The 23,527-nt window shown below is 39.6% G+C and overlaps 1 protein-coding gene across 1 annotated transcript; it reads right to left on the bottom strand.

The window, feature by feature from the left end:
* Window positions 1-1,002: 1,002 nt before the first annotated feature.
* Window positions 1,003-23,472, bottom strand: GNAI3 (G protein subunit alpha i3). Its single transcript, XM_081010554.1, has 9 exons — window positions 23,255-23,472; window positions 15,305-15,347; window positions 14,415-14,556; window positions 12,380-12,537; window positions 8,855-8,983; window positions 4,841-4,970; window positions 4,152-4,305; window positions 2,278-2,490; window positions 1,003-2,170 (listed from the first exon to the last, which is right to left on the bottom strand). The coding sequence occupies exons 1-8, from the start codon at window positions 23,370-23,372 to the stop codon at window positions 2,300-2,302; spliced, it is 1,065 nt and encodes a 354-aa protein (XP_080866680.1). The 5' UTR covers window positions 23,373-23,472; the 3' UTR covers window positions 1,003-2,170; window positions 2,278-2,299.
* Window positions 23,473-23,527: the final 55 nt, after the last annotated feature.

Here is a 23,527-nt window from a genome sequence, read left to right as displayed (position 1 = left end):
GGGTCGGCAAAGTTTTTGTGGCTTGGGCCAGTTCACAGTCCCACAGACGCCACGGTGGGTCAGAGTGCATGCACATGCATGCACAAACGCTATTTCCGGTGCTCCTTCTGGTGTAGAGGAGGCGTGCGCAGCTTCCCATTGACTGCAGGAGCTTCAGCTTCCCATTGGTTGCAGAAGGCGGTCCTCGCTCTGCTCCGCGCCGGTTTAGCACGGCTCATGGGAGCCGATCAAGCGGGCAGCGGGGGTCCATGGGCCAGTTAAACGACCCCCATGGGCCGCTTGTGGCCCATGGGCCTTAGGTCCCCTGGCTTAGCATTACATCCAGTGAGTGAAAGACCAAAGGATGTCTTGCACATGCACATTTATCAAACAGCATACCTCAAGTCAGGAGGTACATTCAATGTCAAGCAGTTCTTTCCAGTTGAAGTGTTTTACGCATTTAGTTTGCAATTCATCCCTGCAGGTGAAATATGCATGTATGAAATCGGCCCTCACAGAATGGCCTTGGGCAAGTGACATCGACTCTGTTTCCCTTTTGTGAAAAGTGAATAGAGTTGATGCAAGCTAAACATTAATTCACCAAGAGTATTTTACGATAGTGTGTGCACAGAGAAACATATTAAGCTAGTGATCTGCAATATTCTACCATGTAGTGAGAATTTTACCACTCTTTCCTGTTAAGAATCATCATTCTTGGTAACAAACAGTCAAGTAAATGCTTTAGAAAATTATTGCTGTATCTTGCTGATATGACTTAACGGTAGAAATAACTTGCCACAATTCTCAGCCTTATCTGTGTCAACACACAGAAAATACCTGACACCATATTCTTCAAGAAACAAGACAGGAAAGTTTCGGTTATTTATATGAAGGTTCAGCACTACGAAAAAGCTAATCCAGCTAACTAAAATCTTTATTTGCAGAACCTGGAAATGCTATTAAGAGAGACTGACAAAGATCCCTAGATCATTTCTAGAAATGGCTCCAATAAAGTGAGGAACATTAAGATTTTTAACTCACCATTTTAATATTGCCAATAACTACATCAGGTTGAAACTGTACATGACAAATTGGAAAAGAGTCTCAATGTAATGGTTTCAGCAAATAAATGTACTGACTCGGGTTAATAACATCACTACAATAAAAACAATGGCAAACAGGAACTTGGCACCACATTTACAAAGTAAAAGCATGCGGTTGATACATTTTTGAAATCTCCTATGAGAAAAGGCCCTGGTAAATGCAGAACAAATTGCACTGTCTACAAAACTCCCCACTGGTTTAAGACCAAACACACACACAAACAATTAAGTGGTTGATTAAGTAGCTTTGTAGCAGCACTCTCTCCCCACCCCCTGCAGTTTGTAATTTTACAACTCACCTTTCTACCTAGAAGCCAATTTAGGCATTTCATGTAAGAAGATTTCCATCTGCTACATTAGTAGCACACTCAGTGATTTGGTAATCAGCATAAACCAGGCTAACCCCCTCCCCCAGCCATTAAGTCTGACAAGACTTGTTACCCTGCTACAGGAAATCTCTCTTTCGGGGGTGGGAGCACCTTACAGTGTATGTAGCAGACTCATAACATTATACATTAGAAGAAGCCATTGCTTTAGCCATAAGAATCCTAAGGCCCTTTTAAGTAGTTGCAGTTACTGTATATCAAGTTCTGACCATACCAAGATTTAAAAACAAAAGGTTCCTGCTAAGAGGAATACTTTCTGCGTGATCTGGTCACAATCATGTGCATAGTTAAGTGTTTTTTGTTTGTTTTTAAAACAAGTCTGTTTGCAAATAAGGAAATAAAATTTAGTAAATATATAGTTTTGATGGAAAAACCTTAAAAACAGAGCAGCGGGGGCTTATTAAAGAAAGAAAGCTACATATTGAAGGTCTGGGATCTCAACTTCGTAACAGCTGTACACATTTGAGACTATGCAATCCATATGATGCCTGGATGATTTAAAAAAAATCACACTTAACAGTAGTTCCATTTTTGGAATTTTAACTTCCGCATCCCATATCAATAAAAAGGTCCCTAGTACAGAAGATTGTGCTAAAGAATGCAAGGATTTTTGCATGCTGTTTTCATTCCCCGGTCCTGTTCATGCTTGCAGCTGTCCCACAAGGCAGCAAATAAACAGTCCAGTTCTTAAAACGCAACATCCTGAAATGGAAATAATTTTATTTCATTAGGTGAAGTTCATGTTATAGCCAGGCAGCTGTTTATGCAATGCTAAAGCTCAGAAGAGACTACAAAGTTCATAAACTTACATTTCACTGTTACGCTCTCTTTTTAGTAGAGTCCACATTCTTTCAGGTTGTTTTTAATTATAACATCTGTAACAGCATCAAAAACAAATTGCACATTCTTTGTGTCAGTGGCACAGGTGAAATGGGTGTAAATTTCCTTGGTGTCTTTTCTTCGGTTCAGGTCTTCAAACTGGCACTGAATGTATGCAGCTGCCTCTTCATATGTATTAGAACCTGGAGGGGGAAAATGACAACTTCTACTAACTAACACCATTTTAAGGACTTGCAATTGACTTTACAAGTCTTTGAAAAGAAAAGTAACTGTTTCCAGTCATCACACTTTGCCATCATTTTAGGCTAAAGAAATGCATCTAGCCCTAGGAAACTGGGTCTACACCTCTTAGATGAAGCAATCACAAAAAAGTAGTTCATTTTAAAGAAACACAATCACAGTTCCATTTCCCCAAACAGGGCATATGCGAATCTTTTGTGATCAGAAATCTTTACCATTTACTTCTTTGCTTCTTTAGTGCAAATAGTGCTGCAGTCACTGGGTGCCATTAGCAAAGTACTAAATTGAATCAGATTGAGTACAAGATTGCAGCCTCCAATGTATGAATATATGAAGCTGCTTATAGTGAGCAGACTATCTAATTTATCTAATCCAATACCATTTCCTTTGTCTGGTAACAGCTTTCCTTCAGCTCAGTTTGGCTATCAGGTATCTCTTTAGCTACAAATGCCAGGGACTGGTCCTCAGACCTCATGCATGCAAAATATACACTCTGCAACTGAGGTATGAGCCCCTCCTATCCATGTTTTAAAACTGTGTTTATGAAAAAAAAATATGTGGTACTCGGGTGCCACAGAACTCTCATTGTTCTTGAAAACCTATTTCTTTCTTGGCTTCTGTAATAAATTATCCTACACTTGTTTTTAAACTAGCTATTAGCTCCGCCCTCTTTTTGTTTTTAAAGCAATGCTTTTTTAAAAAAAATTTAAAAGCTCTAATACTTTAAAAAACCCAAGAGGCTTAAGAACTACCAGTTTCAATTGCAAGAGAACATAAACAGGTGTCATGAATGACAGTACTTTGCACCTAAAGCTGTGGCTTGGGTTTTGACTGCTTATTTATTCCCTGTAAGAAGCATGATTCATCTTTTAAGAGTGTTTGACTAAAAGGCCTATCCATAAATCTCACACAGTCTGATCATTTCTGATTGGTCTAGACTTCATCATTACAGCTAGAGGCAGAACCATGTGGTAACAGAAGCATAATAGTTGGCTACAAAGCCAAGACACAATTTTAGGACCGCTCTATGAGGAAAATAGCAAACAGTCATGAAGCAGTAATTTGCAGCTGTTGGGACTATCATGACTTGCTTATTCATAGGAAGAAATTCTGTGGAAATAGGACACAACAAAGCAGTGAGGGAAGACTACACTGCGCTACAAATTTTGAAAGTTTGGGCAACAGAAGAATGAAGGCCATAATAAATTGCTGGTGATAGGGCATCAGTTTCAGAACTAGGATTATAAAAATCTAATTTTAATGCTGAGAGAAACCACCACTTTCATATCACACATAGTGAAAGGACTCAATTTGGGGGGAAATGTCTAGGTGTCTCCTTCCATCAGAGAAGTCAACCTTGGGCTTTAAGAGAGAACATGAAGTATTCAAGCCAGCATGACAATAAGTAAACAGAGCCAAACTAATGCTAACATATCTGTTTTCATCTAGCAGGAACATTATCAGACAGGGATCTGTATTTTTTAAAAGGTTGGACAGATGATGGGACAAAGAAAAATATGATGTACTGAGGTCACAAATACACATTAAACCAAAAGCAACAAGCTGTTTTCATCCTATTTCCCCCATTATTTTTTTACCTTACCTGGGTATTCCGGGTAGCAAATTGTTAGTGGACTCCTCCTTATCTTTTCCTCAAACAGATCTTTCTTGTTTAGGAAAAGAATGATTGATGTGTCTGTGAACCACTTGTTGTTACAAATGCTGTCAAAGAGTTTCATACTCTCATGCATACGATTCTGGGAGGAGGAAAACATCTCGTTGAAAAGGTAATACCCCAGCAACTTTGCATAATCACTAATGAAAACAAAGCTACTAGTGCAAATAATGTGATTTAGTCAAAGCTGATGCTCAGATAAGAAAGTACTAGTAATCATTTGGGCAAGTATCAGAATTCCTAAACTTTGGCAAAAAATGGGTCACAAAAAGACTTTTCAGTTATCACAATTACATAATGTTTCACAAAAATTCATCCAGATGCTTTATTTCCTTCTCAGCTAAGAACTACTGTAGTTTTCAGATTCAGTGGTGGGGGGTGGGAGCAAGGAAGATTTTATTAAACACAGCCTGCCAATTAGTGCTGCTGCCAGCGCTCACTGCAGGAAATTTGAGGAGACATACAAGAAATGTTTGCTTCTATGCCTTAGTAATTTTCAAAACACAAGTCCTTTAAATTAAGTTGTCCTAAACAAACTACATAAAGCTTAAAGTCAATTTCCACCACAGTTTACGTAATGCAGCATGTAACCAACATTTAACTCTATGGCAACCTACCATTTCTTCGTCCTCAGCAAGAACAAGGTCATAATCACTGAGAGCTACGCAGAATATAATTGCTGTTACGCCTTCAAAGCAGTGGATCCATTTCTTACGTTCTGAACGCTGGCCGCCAACGTCAAACATCCTGGCAGAAAGAGAAATTGCTTTTATTATTATGCTACATTATGCCATAAAGTACAGTGCAGTGTACAGTGTTGTCAAAAGCACACCATAGGGTTGTTACAAAGCTGAATGAGCCTTTGTCACTAGCATAACCTATGCTGCTCTAACACTGTTTTACTGAAGAATTGAAACATGCTGATCCTAGCAAAAACTATGATAAGAGGGTTTCTAATAATCACTAAAAGCCAGATGAGTCATTGAGACTACTAGGCCAAGTACCTCTATAACTAGCCTGCTTGCATGAATGCAGTGCTCCCACAATACACTATCTTCCTCCTCCGCTTAGTATTACCTCTACTGGCAAACTCATGCTCTCAAAGTCAAAGCCCAAGAAGATAAGAGTATGTTCAGTCATGATAATTATGGATCTCCTAATAATTTGATCATGTGAAATTGTCAGCAGTAGTCACCACATATCATGGTTTCCTTACCACTTCAGGTTAATGAGTGGGAGTCAAGTTGGGAAATAAGAGAGAATGATTTTGACATGGGGTAGGATTCAGCAGTGTTATCAATCTGCTTTAGCAGAAACATGTTATTGCAGAGGCTGATAAACTGCTAACATATGGTATAATTTAGTAATCTTGAGAAATATTTAAGTAGTGAACAGTCCAGGGAAAACATTATTTGTTTATACAGTCTGAACAATATGCGTAACTCCAGACAATTTCCAGTGAAGTCTATTGAGCATAGTACTTCATTGGACTGCTATAAGAACAAGATTAGCATCTCTTGGTAGAGACTGAATGGGCATTTGATCCAGGAAATCTAAGAGTCACATGAAATAACAGGATCATAATAGCAGCAATGTGAATTTTATCAAATATTCAAGGTAAGTGGACTGGGAAGACGGACCTGCCTACTTCTGTAAGGCGAAGGCAATATTTACCTTGAAGTATAAAACTGTTCTGCCTCTAACAGCTGGAGAAAGAACCAAAATAAAAAATAAAAAATAGCAAAATCTCACTTTTGCAATGTGAATTCATATTCTCCAACAGTAGACTGTAACAATTTACCCCATATTCAGCACAATGATTTCCTTTTGGAGTGAAAGTGGCATAGAAAGGAGGAAATGCCACAGAAAAACATAAGGACATCTCTCTTGACAGGTGGGTAAGCTTGCACAACACAGAACCTGAATATTATGCTAGCATACGATGTTTATCATCTTCTGCTGCTTGGGAACATCATTTTGTTTGGTGGCTGCTAAACAACAATGGCTGATTACGCAACCTCCTGTTGCAGAATGGTCAATGCACTTACAAAGTGGTTTCCTGTGGGAAAGCTAACTAGCAGCAAACATTTACAAGCCATAACACCATAGTGCAAGGTGTTGCTAGTTTCTAGTTAAATTTCCCCTAAAGAGTAATATGGTCTTATTTTATGTTTAGCTGAATGGCACAACAAACCAAACAGACACTCCATAACATTAAGACTGGCTAGCTTAAATGAGGAACCTACTTAAACAACATACACACTGCTGTGTCCACATAGTGCATCAGGAATTTTTTAAGAATAGGTTAAACTCTCCCTTTCTGTGACTGAAGTTCTGCATCTAGCAGGATAGAATTAGATACACACACAGAAAGAGAAAGAGATAGAGAGAATCTGCCTTCCACCCATCCTATCAGCTTGTGCATGAGATTATTTAGTAGACAAAAAGCCCACTGCAGGAATGGATACAGAAGTCCTATTGAGTCTTATTTGTTCTTACGGCTGTGCTCTTGACAGCTTTTACTGCCTCACCTACATTGAGGTGGCCAGCCTCCAGATGTACTTCCACCAGCCCAACAGTATGGACAATGGTCAAGGATTATAGTCCAACAGCTGGAGGGCACTATGTTGGCTACCCTGACCTACATTCATACGGCCAAGAAGGCTGCCTCCCAACTTGGTTAGGCCCTCTGGCAAAGGTGTAAATAGGGCAAGACAGAAAATGATATGCTGCTTTAGAAAAAGTCTTAAAATACTCACACCCTTCTTTAACTGGTAGTTTAATAGCCAGAACGTGCTATCAAGCTGTGCCACAATTTACAGCATTTTGTTAATTATCATTACATCTGATTTTGGATACTACATACCAAAGCAATTTTGGGCAACTAATTCATATACTGGAAAGGTGAGAAGCCAAGGAGCTCCAAAAATGTTTTATTTAAGTTAATAATTTAAACAAACTTAAAAACTGTAGTAACAACTGCTGATATAGTCCAGTTCTACATATGAGGAAAGAAGACTTGAGATAACGTTAAGAGAAGGGAAGGGAGGTGTTGAACTGCCCAAGTTCAAGGCTCAATTTACTGGACCAGAGTGCAGAGAAGCAGATCTGATCCACTAGTTATGTCACACTCATCTAATACAGCATATATATATTACAGAGTTTTTCTCATTCATCCTCTCTATATATGGGGTTCATTATTCCCACTTTACATATACAGAACACAAGCTCATCAACGATAATTTTCCAAAGGCCATTCTGTGATTTGATGTCCAGAACCAAACTTAACATGACATTCACCCAATCCTAACTTCCTTGGGTTTGTTTTTTGTTTTTGCTGTGCATTTATAAAATAAACACAAGAGTATTCTTAAACATTATCCCAACCAACTGGAGTGCAATTAAAAGACATGTGCAAGTGAGCCTTGTCAGCAGAAATCCAAGCAAAGGTAGTAACTCATTTTGCCATATATAAAATTCTTTATTAAAACATTATTAATATTATTATTATTACTACCGTCTATCAAGATAAAGCACTGTAACTAGGCTATGGTAGAGCATATGATCAGAAATGAGCACTTCTCTAATAGCACAGTGGCAGGTAGAGGAATATTGGGTTTCAATGCATCCTTATGGCTGGCATGAAGGATGGGAGGCAAAGGGGAAGAATTCATACTTAAAGGGATACTGCCTAGGTCAGGCCCATTCTGTTAAGGTGGATATGTGTTCATAGAGCAGGGCTCCTTACACTTTCCTCCTGTAAACCTCAGAGTGTCTAACATTTCTCTGAGTTCCATGACCTCTGTAGCAAGGCTCCCACCCTACCACAAAACATGGTGGCATCTTGCAGCATGAAGGATGTGAGCTCTTGCTAGTCCCACTTATTCCGCATGGCAGTATATTTTACAGAGACATGGGACTTGATGGAAGTTATAGTCAAAACAGAGCCAAGGGACTTTAAAGGCCGCATTTAAAGAGCATATAGCAATCCCTGTAGGGGCGACCAATTAAGATGGTGGCAAGCTACATTGAGGTACATGGGTTGCAAGTCTCAAATCACTACGTATGTATTCCAGGGGGAAATACACATCCCCTGTCCTACATCAAGCTTTATAAATGGCAAGCATTTAAACACCTGTGCATGCTTCCGGCCAATGTTCTGTTCAACTGACTGGTTAGTACTCTCTCTACACAGTTTTGCTGAAAAAGCCATGCACATTTCACAAAGCCATGTTAATTTCAGCTCCAACTGCAACACGGGAAAATAAACACGTGGCAAATTGGAACATCGGTATGGTGGGGCTTTCAACAAATACTATAAAACAGTAGTCAGTATCCTTTTAGTATATATGCTCCTGTAAAGGAAGGGTTCAGTACCTGTGTCTGTGATCCCAACATAAAAGCAGCTGAAAAGAACAAAACAATGAAAATAAAAAAGTGAACTGATACCAAAAATCTCCAGCAAGAATAGAATTGAAGGACAGAGATTTTACACTGTGTGAAGCCGGAGCCAAATTAAGCCTGCACAACATGAGCATATGTAAAAGTCATAAATTTTACACCACAACCCAAAGAACAGTGGAGGGATAGTAATATGTAAGTGGGACCCTACAACCCACAATGTAACTCACTTGAAATACAAGTCCTTGAAAGTGAAGTGTGTTTCTACAATGCCTGTCGTTTTCACTCTGGTCCGTAGAACATCTTGCTGAGTTGGAATGTAACTTTGCTGGGATATTCTGTCCAAGTCATTAAGGTAGCTAAAGGGGAAAGAGAGATGGAGAAAGGAGATAAATACATTTTTATCCACTCTCTTGGACTAAGACACAATTTTTGTGAGCGACTCCTATATTCCTCTTCTATGCCTTATTCTCATCTAGAGAAAAATCAAAAATTCTTCTGCAATGTTATTTTTCTTCTTCTTCTTCCAGGGTGTCATGACTGTCATATAGTTGTAGATTACCCGAAGCCAGTTAAGCACTGGCTTTACCGGATGTTAACTGTTGAAATTTATTCTATGTTAACAAAGTTACTTAAGTTTGCAACCTCAGTTGAAACTGGAGCCAATGGGTATAATTTGGGTTCTTTATGAGAAAGCTACATTAAGAGCTGCCTTAAAATGTAGTTTTAAGATACAGGCTTTCCAAAACATCATTACTGTAGCAATGTTCACACTATAAATTCTCGAGTTTTACAACAATCAGTAAATATAATAGCTTGAGCCAAGTAGTCCCTAATATGATGATGAGAATGTAAACTCCTTAAGGCAAGGTCCTGTCTTTTTTGCTTAAGTTATTCAATAAAGAACATTTATATAAATGGTGCTTATTTGAAACCTTAAAAAAGAGTTATAATATATACATGTAGGAAATGCAATGTAGAAAGAATTGATAGTTACCTCTATACTGGCAGGCAAAGGGGAGAAATACAAGACACAAATTGAAGAGTATGCACTATAGATTGGTAGGATTGCAAGCTTGAGGTATGTATCATTGCCTGAGTTGCTGTGATGAGAGAAACTTCATGGAGATCAGTAGGAAGGAGTTGTGTGTAATGCAGCAGTTAAGAAAAGTGAGTGACGAGACTATGTCACCAATTAAAATCTTAGCTTAGTCACTAACTTGCTGGTTAACTTCAGGCAAGCCACTGTCCCCCAACCTCACAGATCCCCACTCAGTAACAGGTCTACATTAAAAGGGTTGTTGCAAGGAGTGACGACTATATACAGTATTTGACATCTTAGATTTCCTCTGTCAGTTTTCCCCAACATGGTGTCCTATAGATATTTTGCACTAAAAAGTGTGCAGGCTCAGGGTGATGAGTGGTGTAGTACAAAAGGTATGGAGGGCAGCAGGTTAGGGAAGCCTGCACTATATTATTAGGTATTATTAGGTAATACTCCTATTCCCCATGGTTTCTTTTTACAAGTATCTATGACTTTACTTACTTCTAAATATGCGTAAAGAGCCAACAGACACTGTCTTGAAAATCACAATGTGCTGGAACCAAGGATGAAATATAGTAGCTTGCCCTAAGGGTACCATGAGCTTTATCAGGTAAACAAGGTTTGAATCTGGGTTATCCACATCCATATCCAACACATTAGTTACTATATAGTACTCTGGCTCCAGCTTAATTTTCTCCTGCAGCAGAAGGAAGGGCAGCCTTATTCTGCACTGCCACTTAACTGTATTTTACAGCTGAACCCTTTAACGGAGAGCCCAGTCTCATTTGGTTCTATAAAGTCTCACAAAGCAGTAAGATGACTTAAAAGTAACTCAAAGAATATAATTACTGTCTTGAGATGCTATTCCTTTGCTGAAGCAGATTCCTGATTAGGGTTTGATGTTAACAAATTATCTAGGGAGGGCAAAGTTTATGATCTCAGCTTCTTGTAATAAAAATACTTCTGCTGGGAAACAAAGATCCTGCGAGCTATACTTAAACTACAGCTATGCAAAACAGTACTATAACTTTATTATTTCATTCATTTATACCTCACTTTTCTGCCCACACTAGAAGGAAGAGCGTGTTGTCCTGCTTTTAGATTAGGCAATGGAAAAGCAACCTGCAACTAAAACCAAAATGTGAGTGGATTAAATGAAAACTCCAAGCAACTGGCTGTAATGTAAAATGCTGCCAAAAGATTACAAGAGCTACTTCAAGTCCTGAAAACAGTTAAGAGCTTCATTTGAAAACAAGAAGAAGTGAATTATTTAAACAGATGATATGCTCTCTTTCCATGCAGGTTAATCATCTGTATACAGTATAGTCACGTTTCAGCAGCAAGCTCTGAAGAAGTAAAGCTGGTTTAGATCTACCTTATCTGGTAGTACAAAGACTTGGTTCGGCAAGTTATCAACCAGCAAGGAATTAGTGATTTTATTGCCCTCGTCCTATGATATGCTGCATACATTGGTGTAAAAAAAAAATCTATCTCAAAATAGATAATCCGCAGGTTCTTAAGAATATCTTGGTTTAAATTACTGGAAAATGCAAATAAAACCATTGTTCTACAAAAAAAGGGGGCACAGCAATGCCAAGAAAATCTATTCAAGAATGATACTTGTTCCCTATAATCATAGCCAGCTTCATACTGCTGTTATGGGTATAAATGGCTTCTTTTATTGTGACTTCAAGCTAAATAGTAGTACCTCTACTTACATATCCCTCTGGATATGGAATCTTTGGGTTATAGCCACAGCAAACCCGGAAGTGTATACTTCCAGGTTTCGCTGTATGCGCAAAAGGGCTCTGCACGCCTTGTGCATGGGCAGAAGCGCACCTCTATTTACGTTATTTTCAGGGTGTGAACGGATCCCCAGAACGAATTAAGTTCGTATCCAGAGGGTCCACTGTAAAGGCAAAAAAAGTCTCCAGGAAGTGTTGCAAACACCTATACCCTGAGAATATTAAGAACTGTTCTGGAATGAAATAACAGGTTCATGTAGTTTTGGAAAGAAATAATAGGTTGTTCATGAAGTGTCCAAAGGACTGTTGCCACTCCTCAATTGTCCTCAATGACTAAGTTTAAACAAATGACAGGCCACAGTCTTTCTCAGTCCTACCTGAAGATGCCCAGGACTAAACCTGGGACTTTCCGCATATAAAGTAGATGCTCTACCAGCAAGCTACAGTCCTTCCCCAAGTTCAGACAAGACAAAATAAACACAGAGAATTGGGGAGATGACATTTTTGTCAAAATGAAAAAGATTAGTACCACTGTTTTTGAGAAGGAGACCTCAAGAATGCCATTAAAAGCAGGTTGCCAAGCGTTCAGTATACCATAGACAAGAAAAGTGAGTGGTGTTGGGACTGATGGCTCCGCCCTTTCCTTTGACCCACAAAACTCGTTTTGATCAATTAAGCATAATCAATGGAATCTTCAAAACCAAGCCTTCATTAACTGTTCACTGTCCAGTTTGTCAGGCTTAAGGAATTTTCCTGAAATGCATTTTAGCATCCTCACATCAAGTTTCCCCATAGCCTTTTGAGAAATACCACAGAAATTATTTGGGAGTATTCATCGCTCTTGCCATAATAACTCTGCAAAATAAACAACAGTTCTGACAAAGTAAGTATAACACCTACGTGGGTGGTTAAAAGAGCATGAGTTTATCTGTGAAAGGGCTTAAAATCTATAAAAAGCTTCTTACTAGGATGCAGAATCATTAAGCTGATATTCCCTTGATCTGCTGAAGCATGCTTGGACCCCAGGATCTCTCCATAACCGCTTAATCACACCTGCCAGTTCAGGAGTCATGACTCCCTCCTCTGCACTTCCAGCTAGTACAAACAACTGACGGGCATCATCCTGCAGAAGAAGGCAAATTAAACACTGCTGTTATCATGTGCAGTATAATAACATATGCTTAACAACCAACATTAGGGGAAGTGTTTCAATGCAAGTTTACAATGGTATGGTTGATTACCTACTACCCACCAGCAGCAGACTGTTTCCTTCTTTGAAATGTGACTTCTAAACAACAAATTGCTAACTGCACAAACCATTATTTGATGTGCATCACAACCAGAATTCAAAGAATCAGCTAAGCTGATCAGAACTACCAAAAATGAAGGTATACTGCAGTATGATATGACAGTTGGGAAACAAGCTCATCCAATAAAGAGGTTTGGGACACCTTAAAGATTTATTTATTATTGGAGATATCAACTGTTGCACAAGCAGACCTGCTCATACAATTGGACTTCCTCTCTTTTTCCTCCTCTCTGGAACCCTCTGTGCCCCACAACCCTCCAGAGCAGATCTGCAATGGGAGACTACAAGAGGGAGAAGAGGAAGCCCCATTGCATGAGTGGAAGTCTGTTCTACAGACACAACTGGATGTTGCCCTATGGCATAAGCTTCTGTGGACTACTTTAAATAGTACTACTCAGCCATGAAACACATTGTGATAAGAATGGCAACAGCCAAAGAAATAGTTAAAGCTTACGCTTATGGATTAAAAAGTTTTAAAGCTGCAAAACTAGTAGCTGAGCACTGTCTTAAGCTGGAAAAAGAACAATTTAAGCAAAACAGATTATCTGCAAATACAAGAAATATAGCTTCAAATTAGGGAAAAGAAGTTGAAATTTTTGAAATAAATGCTCATCAACACTGAATACCAAACAAGTTTTTAAAATCATGGATAATTAAAGTTTTAAAGAAAGTATGGGGAAGCTCCAGTTCCTGGCACTAAATAGTCCAATCAAATCATGTTCACCTTTCCCAAGTCTTATGTCATCTATGGCGTTAGGTGCAAGAAACTTCAAGCCATGACTAAAATGAGTAACTGGGAGCACACACTACATGTGATTGGTTGTAAGCTGCTTTGGGTTGCCTTGGGCAAGATAAAGCAACAAAAAAGTTTAAATAATAAATAATAATAATAATAATAATAATAATAAATCACCAGCTTGAATTTAAATGGGAAAAATGACAGATATCAGATATACAGGAAGATGGACAGTTTCAGCAAGGTGTTCTCCTACTTAATTATACAAAAGAGTACTGATAGATTAATTAAAGAAGCACAGTGGCAGAAACTACAAATTTGTCTAACATGTCTTGAGCTGTTTAAGAGATCACAAAAGAACATTCTCAGAGGTTGACAGCACTTATTTATTTAAGGGATTTGTACCCCACCCTTCAATGTTTACATGTCCAGGGAAAGCTTACATAAGACAACTAGTAACATAAAAACCATTAAAAACAGTAACAGCTATAAAACAGCATAGAGCAAACAAATCCACATTTTAACAGAGATTTCGAACTAGAACAGAATGCATTAAAAAGTTAATTAAGAGCTTGGGGTGGAGGGGAGTCAATGCTTGGCGATGAAAAGACAAAATACACACCAGCACACCTAAACATAAAAAGACCTGCTTCCCAGTTACCACCCACAACCTAATCATCTGAAAGCAGAGGAGTCCAGAGAAAGCCCTCAAAGATCTTAATGCACTGTCAGGTTCACATGGGAAAAGGTAGCCCTTCACATCTACTGGCAACATTACAATAACATCAAAACAACAAGAACACAGTTTACCAACTCCTCACATTTTTGGATCAAATGTATACACATAAACACAAGATGGTAGTGGTATTTCCACCACCAGTTTAATAGACAAGCACTTTATCATCATTACTACTACTAAATCAGTAGTAATTTTAAATCAATACAATACACTTACAGCTCTGGCAACTTCACCAAAGTCTATCTTTAGTCTTCCCATTGCTCTTATTATTGCAATGATGGATTGGATAGTATTGCTGTAGACAACCACTTTATACTGTCTGCATTCTTCCTCTGAATAGCCATCCTCATGAATGATTCTGAAAAATAAAGAAATACTAACCAGTTGGTGCTTTGCCCAGAGTGAGGAAATCCCCATTCAGCCATTAGGCTAAGTAAGTACTGAGCCGGTCGGTCACTGTCAGTCAGACTAACCTACGGTACCTCACAGAGTTGTTATAATGATGAGAAAGGGGGAAGAGAACCATACAACCCCTCATTGAGAAAAGGCAGGACAAAACAGTAACAAATAAAATTTTATTCCTTACATCCACCTAAACATGTTGGGTTGTAATTTAACTACTGCCAAGATAATGGGGCTTTCTTGCCTTTTGTTTCCCCTGCAGTCCCTTTGTCCTCTTAAAAACTGTTCCCTGGGATTGGGAAATCCTTTGGAATGAGGTGGGATGTGGAGCAGGGCCTGCAGCAGGAAGGATGAACCAGCAAAAAGTTTGGGGAACCCCACTCCCTTGCACAAGCAGAAGTACGATCTACTTGTGCAATAGCACATTAGCATACTTCACTAGCACCATGGGCAAAGCACCAAGAGAGGATCATGGCAGGACTCAATAGCTTTGTAATCTCACAGCCCCCCGCCCAATAAGACATCTGCACAAACAGCACAATGTGACAAGAAAAGGAGGAGCATACAAACTTTCAAGTCCCCAGATGTCCCCTCACACTGCCTTCATGGCAGAGCTCTTTCAAACCCTGCGAAGATCCTCCACGTGCAGGCAATGTTTATAATTGGATTAGGTACCGGTCTAAAAGATACGCCGCTTTACTTACTTCATCTGTTTCACAATGGTGCTTTTACCAGATTCTCCAGCACCTATAAAACAAAAATAAGCAAACCTGTTTTAATTTGATGTGGAAATTGAGAAAGCAGAATCTTGGTGAGTGAGTTCAAAATTTAACTATTTTTCTATATCAACTACCGTCTGTTCCAGAAGCATCCATGCACCAGTACACTACATATAATTTAATTCCCATGCCTCTTAGCAACAGCTGCAAGTAATCTTTGGCAGTTTAAGCCTCATTGGAAGTCAGGATTTACAAAATGAACATCTGCACTCTTTATACAAATAACTGGGATACCTACATATGTATACAGGATTACCCATCACCTACTTATAAATGTTTCTCATACTTCCTGAAGCAAAACACTACAGATCTCTCAAAGACTGTCAGAAACATAAAGACCAAATAATTATGTGTATAAAACACTTAAGCACACACTTCCTTTTGTGTGTATATGTGGCAACACAGATGTATGCCCAAAGCCCGCAGCAGCATATACTGAAGTTTTGAGTTTCTAAATTAATTACCTAATTTTTGCATGGTTAGTACTGAACTATGAAACACAAATTCCCCAAGATTTCAAAGAAGGGTCATAAATCATTGGCAGAGCAACTTCTTCACATGCAGAAGGTCCTAAATTCAATTCTACATCTCCAGGTAGGACTGGGGGGAGAGACACTTATCCGAAATCCTAGAGAACTGCTTCCATACGCGGTGGATAATACTGAGTAGGATAGCTCAATAGTCTGGCTTAGTACAAGGCAGCTTCTTATGTGTTTATAAATTGAATGTTGCTACTTGTTTACATACTTCAAAATCCCTTGGCTATAACCCTAGCAATTACTTTTCCCCAAAGACGAGAAGGTTGTCTCTAAAGTGTATTGCGCAAACCAAATAAAAGTCTCGGAATGGGAAGAGAAGCTTGCATGTATTTCATCAGCAGCTGCTTTTGCTTCTTAGAGCCAATTCTCAATTGCTATGCCTCTGAGCCACTCCTAATCATGTGGAAATAATATACTGTTTAAAATATTAACTCCCTTTCAGGTGGCAGATCACATACCAAGCTGCTTTTAAGTTCTGCTACAAGAAGAACAGGATTTTCTTTACACTGGGGTTGTGCTGCCAAATGAAGTCAGAAAAGAATAGTAGGGAAGGATACTGTAAGCATAATGTCCAAATTTTCAGGATCCGGGTCTTAAGACCACAATTACTGGTGAATGGGGTAGCATGAAGTATACAGAAAAAACTACAATAGCTTCAGTAGTGCATTTCACATTAATTTCTTATTTTTAAAATGCGGCCTTCTATTTTCAAAGCAAGCAAACATATTCTACTCATGACTTAACAAGATGGCATTGGATCCCAAAGATACACTGACACCCAAACTGAGCAAAAGTGCTTTGTTTAGATTAGGTTTGTGAGACCCTTGGCCAGCCAGATGTTGTTGAACTACAACTCCCATCATCCCTGGCCACTGACCATGATTGGTGGGACTGATGGGATTATAGTTCAGCAACATACAGAGTCAAAGCTTTCCCACAACCGGTTTAGATATTTTAAAAGACTAAACAGATGGGATATTTTACAGGAAGATGAATTTGCAGCATTGTTTATGAAAAAGTTCAGTATAGATTGCTCCTCAATTTAAAAACCTGACAAAGAAGAGCTCAAATACATTTCAGACTATGGGGCAATAGCCTCAAGATATGAATGACCCAGCATTAGATTTTTTTTTTATGTGTACAGATCTATGTAAGATTTCTTACATTTCCAGGAACCTGGAATATTCTTTAGCTCTGTACCACTTCTCTTAGGCCTGAAATATTTATTACACCTGTGTGGGAAAAGACCCCAGCTATCATTACTTTCCTGCAAGACAAAGTCAGGAGGGAGATGACTGCAACCAAGAAGGAACGGGCAATAGAAGCAGTGCTTCACATTTTGCAAACATGGATCAGGGACCCAGACAGGGGAGGACAGAGAGTGGGGCTTTGCAAGAGAAAGCCAGCAGAAAGTGGAAAGTTAGGACTCCCCCCCCCCCCCCGCAGCTGCTTCTTCACTGCAGTCACTCCTTCGGAAGTGACTTTGCAGAGAAGATACAGCAGTTGGGGTTTTATTATGCAAGGTGGCTTCATCATGAGTGATTCTGGCATTTTTCCTTAAGTTCCACCTCAAAACAGAAGAAATAAAATTACAGTCAACTTGTTCTAAAGAGGAAAAAGCTTTAGTTAATAGAAATAGTAATTAGATGAGGTTCATGTTGCTACATTAGACAGAGGCTTTACCTAGCTAGGTTCCCCTTCTTTTAAGAAAGCTTAGTTGCAGTCAAAGATAATATTACTACTCAAGGCCATAGCACAAAAATAGCAGGTACATTTTGAGTGTACTACTTGTACGCACAATGACTATAATATGCATGCTTTTTTATTATTTGTGTAGATTGTGGGGATTATGCCATGGCAGGAAAAATAATCAGGTACAAATGCCCCCTAGCTCTCAATGGTGTGTGCCTGCAGTCAAAAAATGCCATCCATTCCTCACACGTCACAGGGCTCCACACTGTATATTCATTAATTTTATAAAATGTGAAGCAGCCTGAAAATTCACAGAATTATTCCATTTATGTACAATTATTCCCACTGAAGTGAAGGGAGACAGAACCTATTTACTGTACTGTGGTTCAACTGGTTTGTGAACTAAAAGTTATACTGAACCAGACAAATAATATACATTATTTGAGTAGACAGATCAATGCAACTTCTGTAAATTTAGCTATTTACGGCAATAGGAAAATCACGCAAGAGCTATACGTCAGCTAAATGGAGTGGCCCTTCATTAAAGTGTTTTTCCTAGAGGCAAAACAATAATGGAACAATAGAAGTGTTGTTTGGAGCAGAGAGATGTGGGGAGGATAAAGGAGGGGTAATAGCAGCATTCTCTCAGTTGTATAGATTCCCTTTATCCTTGAAATCTTTTGCAGTTATCCTTAGTAACTGGTCTGTTACTAAGGATCAAATGCCAAAGGACTGAAAATGTGTCTACAATGCTGCCTCCTCAACTAAGTATTATGTATTTCAGAAGCTTGAAAGACATCTATTAGTAGCTGACTGTTGGTAAAACGCCAAATAATTTCTTCACACTTCGGCTGAAAGTGAATTTTGTACTTGCCTAATTGCGCTTATTGTGAGACAGACTAGAGTATTGTTTGTGGAAAAGTAAGTGACCTTTGTATGACCAGAGAGAAAGAAAGAGAAATTATGATCACACAATTCAACAGTTTACGTAACTGCTTCCAGAATACCCCCCGGCACAAAAAAGTAAATCTCACCAAGGACGTACAGAACACTTTACTACTCCATCTGAGGAGCTCTGTTTGAAGACCACCAACACACAAATACAACAGGTATCAGGTATTGTGAACAGCAACATAAAGAAAAAACCTTCCTAAAAGAATACAGTATCATTTTGAACTGGAGGCTGGTGAATGTTACAGTATTGCATAGTGTAATAAATCAGGATGAAGATGATGCAAGAGGGCCTTTCTCAAAGAAGCCTACATGACTGGGTGCAAAACTGTTAGGATATTGAAATGATACAGAAAAAGAAATCTTTACTATTATCCAGAAATGTATGAAATTAATGAAGGCTTGGCCTACATCGAAGTCATGGCTTGACAAACCATGGGTTAACCACAAGTTGTCCCACAGACAAAGAAACCACGACTTGTTTCTCCAAAGTTTGGTTTTCCAGCTGCTCTTGTCTCATGCCTTTGACCACCCCACCTCAGACACTTGCCAAACAAACCACACTAAAGGAAGGGTGCTTGGTTAGTATGCAATGCAAAGCTGAAGTTAGAACATGTCAACAAATCATGGCTTCATAGTGTGACTTGCTGGCAGTTAACAAACCATAGTTAAGCTGCTGGGCAGGGTTCACACGCAATGTTAAAACCATGGTTTAATGGCCAATGGCTTAGTATTATATGTGTGTATCGGTCCTATATGACTAACTGAGGAATATGAGGAATATTTCATTATGTAAACACCAGTCATTTTATGTTCACTGATTTCTTAAAAACAGCAACTAAAACCATTTCCTTTTTGCATGTGAATTTTCAGTGGTTATAAACACACAGTCAAGTGAAGTGAACTAATTACCTTGCTCATCATTCCTTCACTGCAGGCTTTACTATATCCTTCATGGCAATAGCACCATCTATACAGAACACTTGATCTTTTTTCTTAGCAACTAGTATTCAAAGACACGGGAGCCTCTGATCCTGGAAGCATCTTATAGCCATCATGGCTAGTAGACATGAATTTGTTTATATCCCTTTTAAATCCATCATGTTTATTAAACAAAATGAGTATTCTGCAAATCATAAACCATCTGTGGACCGACACTAATTAATGTACCCATGAACCTTTGGTTGTATTGTTTTGGTAATACAAGGAAATGAATTTGCACACATGTGCATGCACACCCACCCCACCAAGTTCAGTAATAAACCTATAAGTAGATTGATCAAGACTAGCTCCTTCAAATTAAGACTATGCCATACTGTCAAATGGAATTTTAGTTTTAAAATAGTATTGAATCAAAGCCATTTATGAAGTCATTCAACCCAATCAATGCAGGAGTGCTCCATAAACAAAGTGGTTTAGCGTAAAGCTCTATTACAGATACTAGGAATTCTATCTTTTCTTCTGAATACATTGCAAGGCAGTCACACCTTTCCCTTCAGCATTTTTTTTTTAAATACTTTTTCCATGCACAGTTACATGCAAGCCCTGTACAGCATAAAAACATGAAAGCATTTTGGGTCCTATGAACCAGTTTGTGAACTTACATTCTTTAGCCTGCAATTCTATACAAACCTACCTGTGAATAAGCCCTATTGAACTCAGAAGAGTTCACGTTTGAGTAGAATGCTATACCACTGATCTATCAGACAAACAAGCATAAACAAGAAAACTTGGGATGAAGATTGGTGTAACTAAACTTTCGGAAAGTGTGCTGCCAAATTCCATGCTGCCAAAAAGGAAAGAAAAAACGAATGCAGAAAAAGAAAGGTTGATAATTCTTCTAAGGCATAATGGTAATAAAATTGCCCCCCAAAGGGGGTTTTAAATCATGATTCTCCCAATTGAAAATACAGGTTCAGGCCTCATAATATTCATAGTATTTCAGTTATGTGTGTGTTCATCATGCTGACTTCCTAATCATAGTTTGTTGGGGTGAAGCAATCCATGAGCAGAGGCTCAGCATAATGCTAAACCGGATGCTTCATGGTTTCTTTCTCCACTAGAAAAAGGGGCAGAGCAAAGCAGGAGTGGCTGGTCTGCATGCAGCTGGGCACAGGATAGTTTACTAAACCATTAAATTAATGGCTTAACACTACATGCTGACATGGCCGTGTGACATAGTTCTTCTAACTTAAATGGAGGCATGGACAACCTGTGGTCCTCCAGAAGATGTTGGACTGTTGACCATGCTAGCTGGGGCTGAAGGGAGTTGTACTCCAACAACATCTGTAAGGCCACAAATTTCTGATCCCTGTTTTAGCAGTTTTTGAATAATTTTATTGTGTCCCCATCTTTCTCATTAAGCCAGTGTTCGTGGGAAAGATTTCATAACTGTGATAATTTAAATTGTCCTTTTCTAGTTTTTGCCAGTTCTAAAGCTGCCTTTTTGAAATGGGATGGGTTACAACAGTGCACAGCATTAACTGTAGTTGTAGCTGATTTTTTTAAAATACCTTTCCTAATGCAGAATTTTGCATTTTCATTGCCACTGCAATTGACTTCTGGTGGGCTTTGATCACAATGGCCTGATTCACAAGCAATGCTAAGCCAAACTCCTCCCTTGCCATTTTGTTGCTGCACTAAGCTAAGCCATGGTTTACTTAGCATGCCATCTGAACCTAGGCTTCTTGTTTAGTTATCTACGCATAAACTATATGCTGTAATCAATTGCAGCACAGCAGGAAAATGACAGGGGAGGAGCAAAGCAGCTACAATCTCCTTTCCAGGAGCCCTTAAGTTTGTGCTAAGCTAAATTAGTGTTATGTGCAAATGAGGCCAATACCTCTTTCCACCTCAGTCTAATTAAGGGTTTCTCCCACCAACCCACCCCAACATGCATGACTTTGGAGTCGAATAAATGATTTTTTTTAATTAATGCAACATTGTCAGTACAACTAGGATCTTAAACTATAAAAGTGCATTAAACAATAACATTTTTAAAGAACAAAGACAATAGAACACACAATAAAATGTGGTAATAAATAAAGCATAGTTGTCCAACCAACCAACTCTTTAGAAACTCTTCATGGATTGGTTAGGATTGTACTCTACTATACCATATCATCTGCCATTATCTGTAAACATGGCTGTTTATCCCAGACATCATGGTTGTTTTTAAGCTAAACACCTACTCCTAGATCAACACCCCCCCAACAGGTTTATATTCTCTCAATTAAGAAAACTTATCCTCCGCTTTCTGCTTTGTTGTCCTCCAGTCATTCACTATCTGATCCTGTGAGCATTGTTTCTTTAGAAAACACTGATAAGGAACTTCATCACCAAGTTTTTGAAAACTTTGTTTGGAAGCTACCTGTAGTTATAAAATGCTTATTTTTAATTTCTTGTTTATCACACCTGCTGTGATTTCTATTTTAGGTTTTTGAAAATCTAAAATTTTGTACTTTAAGAACTGGGTCATTTGTTAATTTTTCTTGGTTGCTTTATTTTAAAAGCCTGAAATTAAATAAATGAATGGCCACATTCATTAATTTAATGAAATAAAGAACTGAAGTGAATGACATCTGGCCTCAGTGACTTAAAACTGACAAATGAAAAGGCAATGCAATTTCAACTTCTGCCACTTGTTCTCTAACATAGGTCTTCAGATGCACCGCCAGAAAGAAAAAAAAGTTCAGGAGAAAACGTTCTGGCTGAAAAGGGGGGGGGGGGGGAGGGTCTAGAAAAAGACCAGGAACACCAAGTACACTTGCCAGATGCCACTAACAGAAGACAGGTAATACTTGTGCTCTTTGCTAGAGAGAAACCATTCCACTGTCCCCTATACCTACAAGACAAACAGCTTGAGGCTAACCCTCTTTCTCACATTCATGGCAAAGGGGCAAGCTGTCCAAGGTATCAGGGGCTTCTTCCTCCAAGCTTCTAGAGAAGCAGCAAAAGGAGCAGGCAGGCACTTGGCATCAGATGCTGCCTACATACTAGTTCTAGGAATCTGTTTCTCTCTCATTTCATTTTTTGAGAGAGGTACTTCTGCAAATGTAAAAACCTGGAGGAGGGTCGGAAAAGGGATCTTTAAAACACAAATGCAGAACAAACCCTTATCAACACAAGGAACAAACAGCAAGGAGTTTTTTGTGAGATGTGAAAGGTAGACCGTTCTCCTTCCTCAATGTCTACTGCAAGTGGGTGAGTGGGGGGCAACTGCACAACCATTCAAAACCATCATCCTTCAAACTTCCTTAAACCTGATCGGAAGGTTTCTATTTAAAAATAATAATTGGGGAAGGCCTAGGATCTTCTCCCACGAAGTTTAGTCGCGACTGACTTCCTGGGATTCTGGCCTTAAGCCTGCAGGACTTTTACTTTTACTACTTAGGGCCTTAAAAAAATAAAACATACGAAAGCCCTTTGGATCAGAAAGCGGCCGCTGGACCAAGAGGAGCTCTTGGGCTGGGCCGCCTCGCTCCCTCTTGCTCGCGAGTAAGCTGCGGGACGTGCCCGGGAGCCACGGGAGGGCCAGCCCGGGCCACCAACGGGGAGCGCCCGGTTAAGAGAGAACCGCCACCTCGGCCTCTCCTCACAGGGCCCGGCTGCCCCCGCCTCTGCCCCTCGCCCCACCCCGGGGCCGCCGGCGGAGCAGGCCCCGGCCGCACCCTCCTCGCCCGCTTCTCCTTACCGAGCAGAAGCAGCTTCACCTCCTTGGACGCCTTCTCGCCGTCTTCGCGCAGGTTGCGGTCTATCATGCGGCTCCGCTCGGCCGCCGCCTTGTCCTCGGCGCTCAGCGTACAGCCCATAGCGGCGGCGGCGGCGGCGACAGGACGGGAGAGGCGGGCGGCACCTCTCGCTCTTCTCAACGGCCGCGGACTCGGGAGGAGAACGAGCTGGGCGGAGGAGGGGGGGGAGAGAGGCACCGGAAACCCGTCCAGCTTCCGCCTCTCCACGGGCCACT

This window comes from Podarcis pityusensis (assembly GCF_964106645.2).
Source record: "Podarcis pityusensis genome assembly, chromosome: 6".
Taxonomy (NCBI): Eukaryota; Metazoa; Chordata; class Lepidosauria; order Squamata; family Lacertidae; genus Podarcis; species Podarcis pityusensis.
The sequence above is the reverse complement of the archived record's forward strand: the minus strand, read 5'-3'. Positions and strand labels throughout refer to the sequence as shown.